The sequence below is a fragment of the Xiphias gladius genome, chromosome 12 (genome assembly GCF_016859285.1).
Source record: "Xiphias gladius isolate SHS-SW01 ecotype Sanya breed wild chromosome 12, ASM1685928v1, whole genome shotgun sequence".
In the NCBI taxonomy this organism is placed as follows: Eukaryota; Metazoa; Chordata; class Actinopteri; order Istiophoriformes; family Xiphiidae; genus Xiphias; species Xiphias gladius.
In genome coordinates, this window is record NC_053411.1 from 10116799 (window position 1) to 10130000 (window position 13202).

Below are 13202 nucleotides of genomic sequence, written 5' to 3' on the forward strand. Positions count from 1 at the left end.
GTATGTATAATCTCTGGACTTGCGGGCATTGGAACTGTGACGTTGTTGACATGTTTGTTGTGTGATGCAGTGGCTTGGAGCCCAGGACAAGTTTTCCTGCAAGACAGTAAAGTATACCTTACTTGACCTTACCAAACATGGCTACTGAAGAAACATTAGGCGGACCACATATCTTCCAATCTTAATAGAATGCGCACAAAATATCAAGTTTTACAAATAAATACTTCACACCAGACATGCTGCACCAGTTTATCAAATGTAATTAAATGGAAACTCGAAAGGTGCAACAGATGTGGAGAAACACACAGTAGGGGCTTGGCTTGAAATCCAAAGATTTTTGATGAAAAGCATGCATTAGAAACTGTGGGGTGCAGAGTGTACCAGGTAGACATGATCTAATGAATAAAAGACTACAGGTTGTATTAAGGGAATTTCAGGATATTTTGTCTATGGTGCTTAAATTTTGACCACTGTTTTGTGTGTCTTGTCACAGTCATTAAAGTTTTAAAACGCTGGTCCGTGTAGAATTTTAATTACATAATTTAAAATGGTTACTCTTTCCTCCATAAGTAAATAATTATTCATGATTACATAAAATGAGCTTTAAAAGTACCTTAAAGGGGAATTTTTGCTAGACTTTTAAAGAATAAGTCTGATAATATTCTATATTTATATCATGGCCAATAAATCCCATTAAAAGACAAAAACCAACAACTGAGTGATTCCACTAACAAGTATTTCATTGTGTAGTCAAAGCCTGATATAGCTTCTTCCTGTGTGCCATAGATCTCCATTGTTGCCATGTTTATTTTGAGTCGTGCTGCTGTAGATACTTGCTAGCACACCAAATCCCTGGCTAAAAACAGTCCCTAACAAATGCTCTATTTACACCTGTTTGAGTAAATTACAGTGCCCTGCTGTTTTAGGAAATTATTTAATCTTTTTTTTTTTTTTTTGTGAAAGTATGCATACATGATCTGTTTTTAAAGAATTATGTCTTCATTTGGAAGACCACTGGGCTTGGGGTAGAGAGCCACAAATAGGGCAGAGAAGTCAGAAAGTATTGAGAGCAGACTAACACACAGTTGATTTTGGTCTTTTCAAGGGATTTTTCTGACAATAAGAAAATTATAGAATATAGCCAGCTTTATTTTTTAACATGTCAGATTTTCCTTGACACTACATAATGCATGTCTTAAAGCAGATTAATGCAATCTTTCTGCCCCCTCTGTTATTCACAAATGGCCAAACGTGACCTTTTGAAGTTAATTAACTGCATGAGCAGCTCATTAAGAGTAATGTTAAATTTCATGCTTTAATTTAACAACAGTGTCTGTGCCACATCTATCATAATTTGAAAGCTACTGGGTGTGACAAAGTGCTCATGCTCTAAGGCATGGACCTGCATAAACAGCTACTGCAGCACAACCACTTATTTTAACAACATTCCAATTATGGGTAACCAGGCCTTCTGCCTTTCTGTCCCTTTGATAAACCAGGGCAAACAAGGATTTCATTTCATTTGTGTGTATGCATGAATTTGTCTTTTGTTAGCTGTTAGTCTCCTTTGCTTTTTTTTTTAGCATTACATGAGATTTTAATGGCAAAAGGTCTTCATGTTGAAGCTGGGCATAGTGAAGGACTTACATTATGTTAAAATTGAAGGCTAATTTCTTCTTTAATCACTTTTTTTTTTATTTTCTGGAAAAACTGACATGGCAGAAGCTCTTAATAATGTTTTTACTAGCAAGAAATTCACAAACATGTTTCCATTTCTGACAAATACTTGCCATCCACAGGCTGACAGCAAATAACTTACTGTCTAAAGATCCCAATAGTCCTGTCAACCCCTATTTGTAACTAGATATTATTCATGACACAGCTGTTATGAAATCTACCACATATATGGCCTTTCATTTCCATGTTGCTCTCACAGCAGTCAGCAGACACATCTAGGACTCCACACCACCCGCCGTACCGTGGTTTATATCCAATTTGAAACAGCTCCCTCTAGGCTATCCTGATGGAGTCTCTTTCTTCCCTAGAAGAACCCAGTGCACTGTTAAGTTGGAAGTGTCACTTGTGCTGCGTTATCCTTCTCTCTTCTCTGTCAAAGCTGAACCACAGTGGCGGGCATGACTCACTGAAGTGCTGTACTTTCTAATGACACGAGAGCGGAGGCTGAGTCAATCTGACCTGACAGTCTTGCATAAATCACGGCCCTTCGATTTAAGTTGCTTTGAGGAGTGTCAACAAATCCACAGGAGGAATATTAGACTCTGCTGTAGGTAGGGGCTCCGCCTCTGAGAACTCATTATAGGGTGTCTTCCTTCATGCTGTGCCAGGCTGTGTTGACTGAATTGCCAAGCTTATTTCTGATTCACTGGCAGAAGCCTGCGTTTTAAATTCTCGACTTGTGATAAGAGCCCACCAGCACCCTAAAGACCATTTCAGGGGAAATACATGGATTTTTAATGGGTACATTTTTAAAGGTGAGCTTCAACTGCTTCAATGTCAGGTAATGTTAAAAAAAAAAGGTAAATTTGGGCTGGAAAGAGGTGTGTGAAAGTATTGCTATAAATGCCATTAAATGACTATGCACCAAAAACAAACCTCCTCTCTTAGCTTTTATTCATGTTGTTTATGGTCTTTAGAGAAACTGATGAGAAGGCAATGGAGAGTAGTACTACACAGCGTTTAGCTTCCAATCTTGCCGTTAATCATTCCACTTGAAAGTGTTCAACAACAAAAGGCTGTTTCTCCCCCTTTGAAATCAAAGTAATTATATTTTTCCCTGGACAAACAAGAGGAGGCTTCAAGCCCCAGTTGCAGAAGTGATTCACACCATCATGAGGCAAGGCACAAGCAAGGCTGAGGAAATGACTCAACAAAGAGGTGCAGAGAGGAGAATCCACTTTTGCAAAGACAAAAGGAGAAATCTCAGCTGACACCCTCTCTCAAGATTAACAAGTTAGGCATGCAATGTATAAGAGTAAAGAGGACCAAATCCAGTTCCTGTGCATCTCCTCAAAAACAAGCAGCTATTTCTATTTCCTTGCTCATTAGGGCTGTCTAATATACCAAACTGCTCCATATATGTCAGTCTCACCAAATGATCCTCAACTGGTTCAATTTGAAATCTTTTTCCTGTCACGCCCCACACCAGCACCAGTTGAATCCCATTCATAAATAATGCACAGCTATTAGTTATATTAAAGACAGGCAGCGTTTCAGCTCAGGAAACTTTTACCACTCCAGGCATTTTTTCCGATATTGGCTGACACTCAAGGAAAAAAAGAGGGAGCAATTTAATCAAAAGTGAGAGATCTAAACACCAGGGAGGGCGGATGTAAGATGGTTTCAACCGATGAAGAAGAAGCTGGAGAGAGAAGTGTGTGATTCTGTTCCATTATTGGAGAGAAACTGTAGCTCTGCTAGTTCGCTACTCGAGGGCATTGGAGGGAGTGCTATAGGAAGCCGTTGGTTTATGTGTCTGTCAATGTCATGTCTTCTCTGGATCATGGTTCAAGGCAAACAGCAAGAATAAAGGGAGGCAGGGAGGGGAACTGGTACATTGCTGAGAGGGTGCTGGTAGGTCAAAGGACCTTGAACTGAGTTGACACTAGTGGATATTGTGCTCTTCAGTGATTTGAAGGATGAAAAATAACATGGAGCGTATGATGCCAATAGGCTAGGGAAAGAAAGGTAACCAAGCACAGTATCAGTTTCTGTTCAAAAGGCTGAGGGGAAGAGATTGACAGAAATAGGCTAATTTGATCCAGCTTGTAAGAATTTGATTAACCAACAAGAATGTTGTTTTTTGCTGTTACAGCCTCTGCTACAGTAATGTTTGGCTGAAATATTTTGGTTTGGTAAGGTTAACTTGTTTGCAAAACTACATACTGTAGTTAACATCATACCCTTTTAGTGAATGTTCCATCACCTCTCAAGGTTTCAATTGTCGTGTGGCAGCGAGCTAATGAAGCTAACGTTAGCTCCACGAGTTGCTTGAAAATGGCGGCTAACTGGCTAACTCTTTAATGTTTCCAGCTGTTTTGTTTTAAAATGAGAAGCTGTAAAAGGCTTAAAAAAATATACTCTTGATAGCTACATGAATGATATCATGCTGAAGGAAAGCCTGGCATCATCACAGGTTGACCATCCATGTAGAAGACATAGAAATAAAGACAGTTTTCTTGTATTGCAGGGTAGAGCTAGTCCAAGTATTTTAAGTATGATAAAGAAAAATGTAAGATCAGGTTGTTCTTTCTGGCAAACATAACCTTGTTTGGCTGCTTAGCTTACATACCTGGACAAGCTTTATTGTTTTATTGTTTAAATTTTCAAACTGTACTTTTAACTTTTAAAGTTTTATAGAGTCAGAGCTAACCAATGCGTTTAGCCGATGTAACACAAACTCAGATAAAGAGTTCGGCCAGGTGCTCCCTAAATGCAGAAAAATAGCAGGACAGAGCTGCTAGCGATAGCCTCAGCTTTGCTAGCATCCAGGACCAGCTTCCACACAGTAGGGAAATACTACACAATAAACATTATATTATCAACAGGGCTTTCTGAAGTATAAACCATATTTAACTAATGATAAGCTACTTGGCCTTGGAAGTGATGCTCAGATGCCACTGTAGGTAGTAAGCTAGTTGGCTGGACATGCTAATGTTTGCAGATACGCACTATGTTCATTCCTTGAACTTTCGCTTGTGTTTTTGGTTTTATAAAGACCAAACTCTCACATGGAGAAATCCAAAGCCTCACAGACCTGCCATGCCTAGTTAAGTTACGATTGGCCAATCACTGTTTGGGGGAGGGGTTTAATTGTATAGTATTATCTGCAGATGTAATATTGACCCATTATTGTTGTCATTGTTTAATGGCTTTGATATAAACTCGTATAGCTCTCCTCCACTTGTGTCTCTGCACCTTGTACATTTTTCATTTAAGTCCCGCTTTCCAGAAATAAATGACAATCTGTATCATAAAAGCCCTACATCATGGCATTACAGCTTCTTGCTACCATTGTGCTGTTTTTGTTATCTAATACTGTCTACAATAAAAAGACTGAGATAGATTTTTTCTGGTTTAAGTACAAGAACTGCAACTTTCCTTTTAAGATTTTTCCTCCTAAATGGGAAACTAAGCAAACAAATCACACTGGTGTATAAGAGCATGGGAAAAACCACTGATTCCAAGGATATCTGAAAAATGTATTTGCAGTGCAGATCTCAGTGCAGATCTCAGATAATTTTCTTTCAAAACTGCAACCACCCACAGGCTTCTAAAGCTCCAGCTGGCAAGCAATCCTGAGGAGAACAGATTCTACCCCAGCAGGGGCCATAGGGATACAGCGGGAGAGAGTAAAAGAAGCTCATTCTGTTGATTAAATTTAGTTGATTTAGCTGCTTGGCTTCTCCAGGGTGACTTGGAGCTCACAAATTATCAACTTTAAATGGTGGTTCTTTACTGAGATGGTTCACATTTGCTACAGATAAAAATTGTTTTATTACAGTTGCTCAAAATACGATGGATTCCAGCCTCCAGTTAACATATTGATTTTGTGATCTTTAAAACTGTTTTACTTTACTATTTAGTGAGTTTTATGGCTACCTGCAGAGCACGGGTATTGCACAAGTAATTGCTTTCCATGATTTCCATTTTTGAGAAAAAAAGCTTTATCAATTCGTTGTCAAAACCATGAAAATGTATTTTTCTGTCAGCATGTGTTTTTCATTATTATAATAAAAGCATATTTTTGTACACAGCCACACATTTTTGGACTAGTTTCCATATTAATGCTGGACAAAAATAAGCATGTCAATAAAAATAAAAAAATGAAAATTCTGTCAGTACTTACTCATATACTTTCAATTTGTAACACTGATTGTTCAAAAACAGAAACTCCCAATCTGTTCCATAGTCTATGGTCAGCTTCTTCTGCAGATCACTGGGGAAACACAAAATAAAAAAAGTTCAGGAGCACAGTTTTTTTAATTATGAAATTAAGTTATTAGTAATTTGTGACACCATGCGCAATTTTAGACAGAAACAGTTACATCTGAAAGCATGATACTCAGGCAAACATTACAGTAGTGATTTAGTTTTAAACAAATGATTTCAGATACTATAAAAAAAAGTTTTAAAGTAAGCCTAAACTTAATTTATTTTATGGTGTAGTACAAAATCTGCAGTACAACAACACAAATCCTCCTTTTCAAGCGAATGAGACAATTGTTTTTGAATGTACTGGTTGTGGGCAAATTATTGTAAGTCCCTGCGAGTGGTTTTAATAACTGCTGGATGACTCCAAACTGTGCTGACAATGTACCTTTATTTTCCTTGCTACTTTCAGTGACTGACGTCTTGGATAGTGTGTTGATGAGGTGGCCCTTTAAAGCCCATTTCTATGCAGTGTCTCCAATTATCTAAGCTGGTGAGGGCAGCTTTTCTTCACTAATCGTAGATAAGGAAACTGAGCCGTATCTCTAACGGTGCACCGGCCCTTATTTCCATATTCATAACCCAGAATTGCTAATGGGGTTAACAAATGTTTAGGGAGGGTGATTGTTTTGCTTGAGGTTGATAAGGTAGGGCAGCATAGGGGGATGATTCGGGGTCAGAAAAGCAATGCAGGTTGCATAACTGTGTGTGCATGCGATTCTCAGTAGGGCAGGGGTCATAACACTCGTGCGCAGAGTCAATTTTCCATAAATTGCCCGTTACAGCATGCTAAAGGAATAAAAGATATGGACTAATAAGGGAGCGACCTTAATTTCTTGCCAGTTCCAAAAGGTATGAAAACACAAATGCACTAGCACACTACTATCTACATACTGTTGGAGGACATGGCCTGAAGAGAGCATGGGGGAGACAAAAACATATCTAGTGCCCCAACATGCATAAATGATAGTGAGTAATTTGACTTGGAGCTATCTAAGAAAGGTGGAAAATAAAGAAATAGAGCAACTGTAGTCATGCCAGATCTTTTTCCCCCTTTTCCCCTCATGCTGGCATTTGTTTAGGGGGAAAATCGTGACCTTTTGGTAACTGCCATCTCTGTGGTTGGCTCTCCTCTCTCCCTACTGCAATGAACAGTTTGCAGGCCTAGGGGCCACAGTAGCTACTTATCAGCTATTGCTGGCTGGCTCAGAGCTCTGTGAAAACATTTGAGAGGGAGCAAAAGCATGTAACAGGAATTCTCATCCAAACCTGCTCAGGCCTTTTTCCCTCTCAGCTGTTGTAAGCATGTTGGGGTGTGACCTTATACCGAAATGTTAGGAAGTAGTTAGAGGTTGAAAAGAACGCTATAGAATCAATTAAATGTCTTAATACTGTATTTGAGGATAATATTTTCTGGATGGTATGCAGCTAATTTGTCGTGACAAGAGGTCACTTTTTCCATTAAAATAAAATAATTAAAGTGTTTACCACACTATTTTATACCTAATTTATACCGTGTCTGTCTTTTAAAAAAATGCCACAAAGAAATTTGGATACTTCAAAACCAGACAGACAGTCCTCTGCTCAAAGTAAGTTAAAAGGCCTACCGACCAGACCACGGTAGGCAACCAATCAGTTTGTTTTTCTTTGTTAAAATTAGCCTTAGGTATTACACAGTGCAAATTCATTACTGTGCAGCTTTCCTAACTACTTTAGCACAGACGGATGGAGTCTATTTTAAGGCCTGGTTACATACCAGTCTCCCTTGCTCACAATAGCAACTTGAGAAGCAAATGCATGGTCCACACAAAGTGAAAAATGTTGAGGCTTTGGACACAGATATGTGATAATGGAAGCTAAACTGTACTTCTATTTCATTTTTATCTTTCCCTTACCTTATTTCCATGTTGACAGTATCATAGGCTTCTTCTACCTTCTTCAGATTGGTAGCCTCCCACTTTGCAGCTAGACAAAACAAAAGGTCAGACAAATTAACAATGTGGATTTGTTGCATTTCAACAGCTGCGTGTTTGCCAAACAGTGGGCTCTTAATATGGGCTGTTATATCTAGGACTGAGAGAGGATCAAGGCTGCATATAAACACAGAAAATGCTATTTCCTGGTGTGGTGACTGCCAGAAGGCCTACAGGCTTTTTAGTCTCTTCACACTGACAATTGTGCTAACCAAGACTGAGAGACAAAAGGAGTCAGAGGGAGTGTGAGAGCAGCAGAGGTGACCACAGTGATGATATGTTTGTCTCTCTTTTTCATATTAGTATGTTCCTGGTATAACAAGTTGTCAGCCTCTAGTGGAAAGCTAGAGAGCTTCAAACCTCTTTCAATTAATTGTGACAGGTAAGAAGAACTACAAAGAAAAGGAAAACTGAGACTCTAAAGGAGCTGTAAGTACGTGTATATGTACTGTACAGTGCTGTTGTTTGCATATTTTATCATTGCATGTGGTGAATGCAATGCAAATCCTGAGAAGAGTTGATGCATCTGTTGGAATTGGTCTTGAAGTAATTATTCGATTAATTGCTGATCAACAGAAAATTAATCAAGAATAACTTCCATATTTGATTGTAATAGTTTAAAGCAGCAGTAATTTTTTTTGGGATAATTTTCGGCAATGGAACAAGTTGTAAATACAATATTGGCATTCTATTATCTTACAAATAGTTGCTTTTTTACATCCAGAAGATATGAAGCGACATTAACATTCATCTGGATCTGTGCTTCTAGTCACTTGATGAATGTAATCCTAATATTCTCTCTCTTTTTAGCTCCATTTTCGTTTCCAACAACCTCTGAGGCAAATATGATATTACATTGTCGTCATTGTATCCATTGTTGATATTGGTTGATGCAGCTTTTAACCCTTTATCAGCATAGAGGCAAAAAATGTGCTGATTCCAGCACTTCCAATTGGAGGATTTAGCATTTTTCTGTTATATGTTATTGTAAACTGAAAATATGTAGGTGTTATGTTGATGGTCAAGCACAATTTGCAGTCTGAAGTCATGACCTTGGGATCTGTGAAAGTACAATGGACATTTTTACTAATTTTTTTTTTACCTGTTATAGACCAACAATTAATCATAAAAATAATCAACATGCATTAGACAGATTGATTATTAAAAAGATCTCTATTTCTAGCTCAAGTTGGTATTATGAGCTTCCAAAGTATATTCATTTCTAAAATCAATACTGTACCCCATATTGCTTAATGTGAATTAATAGTTACGTGGAGGACGTATGCACACATACCCAAAGCCACCAATTTATCTAAATGGACAATGTTGTAATCCCGGTTGGATATTTGTCACGTCCAAATGTTTTCAATTAGCCACAATGCCCATATATACACTAATAGGCTGAGAGATAATAACACAACCAATATATGATGTATATAAAAAACATCTCAAATATATCAAAAATAAACGAAACAGATGCCCATTCTTATATACACCACAGTAAAAGCATAACATAGCAATCATTTTGTAAGTGAACCATGTCGACCGCAGTGTCTCTCACTGCAAAATTAAACATGAAGAAAGGGGCTAGAAACCTGAAGACAAGGGAGATGGCAGAAAATAGAAGTGTAGAGAGGCTGAAAAGACTCCAGTTTAATTGTCTAGTGCTGATGGACCTGGGGATTTACTGGGGTTTCTGGAAGTGGACAGGTTCATCTCTGTCGTCGAGGAAACTCTCGCCGGGGCCCGGCGCCGTGGCAACAGAAAGGAATATGTCTGTGGTAAGGACTGTGTGGGAAGCTGTCACAGCCCTGGCTAGAATACCAATTAGCATGTTCCTTGCATGTGGTCTCAGCTGGTTGCCCATAAAGACCCCCCCCCCCACACACACACACACACACACAATTCCACCAGCACCTATTTCTTGCCAAACCTAGTACAGATGTGGTGTATCTAAGAGGCAAGCTATTTTGATGCTGTAATGGCTATTTTTATAGCACCAAGAAGGGGAGATCTGTCCTTAACCCACACATGATCCCCTCAAACTCCTTCACAAAATCAGAGTCATACAGACAAGAATGTGCTCTCCAGCTGTCTCTTGCATCCTCTCAGATTCCTTCTCTTGCCCTGTTTCTCTTTCTCTCTCTCACACAGACACACACACACACACACACACACACACCAATCATCATGCTCAGCAATGACAAAAGGAGACACAGAATCCCAAGAGGGTGACATTTGACCCCTTGCAGCAGCCCAGTCATATATACAGAGTGGCGACGGTGAGGGGGGAGCTAAGGAGGGAGGTGAAAAACTCAGGGAGAGCAGCCAGGCGTGCAGAAGTACCTAGAGCAGGGAACACAGGGCGAGTAAAGCCTCTCGAATGGTCTCTGCACCAGTCAGGTCGACATAACCTAAGGACGATGTACCAAAAAGACCTCATGCTTACGGTCTAATGACTGCAAGGATTAGATTATTGGTCATACGGTCAATGGATGACATGGCTTCACAATCAGAGCAAGCATGAATTAATTGTACTCATGCTACATCTTTTGTTAGTGTGCAAATTAAACTTAATTAGCATAATGGCTCACTTAAATAGTCAAGTCCTACCAATTGTTTATTGTCATGCATAGGATGAAAAGGCTTTTATGATACTGACAAAAACTCTACATTGTGGGGGTATTCTTATGGAAAATGAAGTGCAAATGATTTCACATTGGAGCAAAATTGACCAGTTGTTGACATTTTCCTCTTGAGATAGTGTACTGTACTTCGCTTTTAGCACTAGACACTATCAAGGGGGTTGTTAAATCACAGAGGCTGTGTACAAAAATAGAAGAGGTGGAATACACTGTATAGTATATGCATCTTCTGCTGGAAATCTCCTGTGCATACATACCTTGAGCCGGAGACCGGAGATGCTCTGTTTACATGCGAATGGATCAATAGGAAAGACAATTTCTCTGCAGCTCTAAGAAAAGAAGCATGGGAGCCGGCGCAATGTGCACCGCGGCCATGCTTAACAGAACAAAGGCGATGCAGTGAAGTCACCCTTGAACCTCAAACTCACACAAGCAACAGACACCTTTTGCAAGATTATGTCAACTACCAGGCACATGTAGGTGTTTTCTTTGTTGTCTGCAAAAGGCTGCTCTTTAAAATAAAGACTGGCAGCATGCTCAAGCTTCCATGTTGGTTCCTATTCACTTCCCTTCATAACCTCTTTTATTCACTGCTATCTATCATCCCTTTCTTTCTTTTCATTTTGACTTTAACATTCTCCTCGCCTTCAGTATTTTCAGCATGAGCTCCTCAGAGTCTTCCTATCACCCTCACCTCCCTCTCTCCAGCTCCACTTTCTCCATTTCCCTCAGTTTTTCTCCTCAACTGACAAACTTGTTCTGACTGCAGAGTGGGGAGCGGGGAGGGCTAAAATATAGGTTGAGGATTCCTGTAATGAAATGTTTATTGCAGGCTGTAACAATGAACAAGGGTCCTTTCAAATACTGTCAACAGGGTTGGCAATAGCATCAACAGCCACCTGCTGGCATCAAACACGATCGCCCAGAGGTGCAAATTAATCTTTTTTTCTTAAGAAAAGCTCTGTTATTAAAAGTAAACTCAACAAAGGTAATGAAATAGGTTTTACATGATAGAAAAAGAATGAATGTTTGCATTTTAATCTTATAGAAAATTTTCAAATACCAAGCATAGACATTAAACAAACATCTAACTGGAATACCAGGTTACACTTCCATGTGCTTATGTTTCTCTCTTGATCCGTCCAAATCTCACAAATGATTCTGAAACTGTAGCACAGGCTGCTGGGAGTTGGGAAGAGGTCAATCTCGCCCCCTGCATAATCGTTGTGTTGGAGTGTCTGATTGTATTAGAGGTGAGTGAATAACAGTAGCTGGCAGAAATAGCATCATGTTTTGAACTATCAGTGCAATTCATAGCCCTGTGACTGACTCAGTTTGAATTCATTCTCCCACACTCTCCTGTAACTCTCTTTTTTATCCACAGTGGTTGAAGGACAAGCGCAGCAGCAAGGGTAGGAAGTACTGAAATTAAGAACAGGTCCATTCGCAGCCCAAGTTTCGAGTCTTTATGCTATATATGCTTATAATATCAACCTTCTCATTTAAGTCTCGGCAAGAAAGCCAATAAGCATATTTCTCAAAATGTATGAACACTGTCTCTCTCAATCATGTATTGTCCTAACTTTTTCTATGTTTCAGGTAAATGTGGAATTGCAGATGCTTTAAACCCAAATAAATGCAGGACTTATTGAGATGGGGAGGTATTAATATGTGATATTAACAGTATACAATTCGTGCAATAGCATTAAAATGCATTTAAATACAGCAGTCAGAGTCAACTGCCCATATTACCATGATGATGCGTAATCACTATTTAACATTTAAACGGAGAAGGGGGCCCAATGAGCAGAATAAACAGTCTGTGTGGTGTGAGTTCGCTCTGCCACAACTGGGTGCTGTTTATGAATATGTATGATGTAACAAATGCCTAGGAGCTGACCTACTTCTGTGTCTCCTCTGCTCATGACTTGGTCCCCTTCCGGGGTAACTCTGTCATCTTGCAATATACTGTAATAGCAGGAAGCATGCGACCCTCATGTACAACTCAACATGCTCCCTTTTGATGGTTTTGCAAGTGATGATCACTGTCTGCTGATGGAGAGTGCTCAGTAGGTGGTTGTGCAGCTGTAGAGGAACGGTCAGTGTCTGGTAATGACAACTTATTCATTCGTTGCATGCATACTGACATGAGAATTTTGACAACTTCATCATTTTTGCTCGCCGAAAACGTAGATGTTAATATCAAAAATGTTGATTTTCTAAGGGCATCATGTTAAAAAAAAAATAAACAACTAATGTTTGAATGTGTACTCAAGTAGACGTGCCATGAATACAAGGAAATGCAGGAAATGGAGTAAATTTGTGATGGACAAGTACGCACAGACAAAAGCGAGCTCTCGACATAACTGGGGCTGCACGCTGGAGACTACTCGTCTGCACCATCTCATAAAATATCTTGATCTGGGATCATCTTGGTATGGTGCCAAACACTGTTAGCTTCAGGAGCTGGGAAAGAAAAATCTATTTCAGACAGCATAAGAGACAGAAATCTGGCAGCTGCTCAAATCAGACTTCCAACATTTGATAAGTGAAAATGGGCTGATTTGGTGTATCCCTCGAATGGTTGCAATCCAATAAATTCCTCCCGTGGCTATCAAAACACACGAATAAGGGT

At 39.3% G+C, this 13202-nt stretch overlaps 1 protein-coding gene across 5 annotated transcripts in view; it reads right to left on the minus strand.

The window, feature by feature from the left end:
- LOC120797173 (glucosidase 2 subunit beta-like) overlaps window positions 1–13202 on the minus strand; it is a 134823-nt gene that overhangs the window by 39469 nt on the left and 82152 nt on the right. For all 5 annotated transcript variants that reach the window (XM_040140543.1, XM_040140547.1, XM_040140545.1 and 2 more), the window contains exons 11-12: window positions 7845–7914; window positions 5867–5956 (exon numbers count right to left, since the gene is read on the minus strand). In XM_040140543.1, the coding sequence (XP_039996477.1) occupies window positions 5867–5956; window positions 7845–7914 (160 nt within the window). The remainder of the gene's footprint in view (window positions 1–5866; window positions 5957–7844; window positions 7915–13202) is intronic.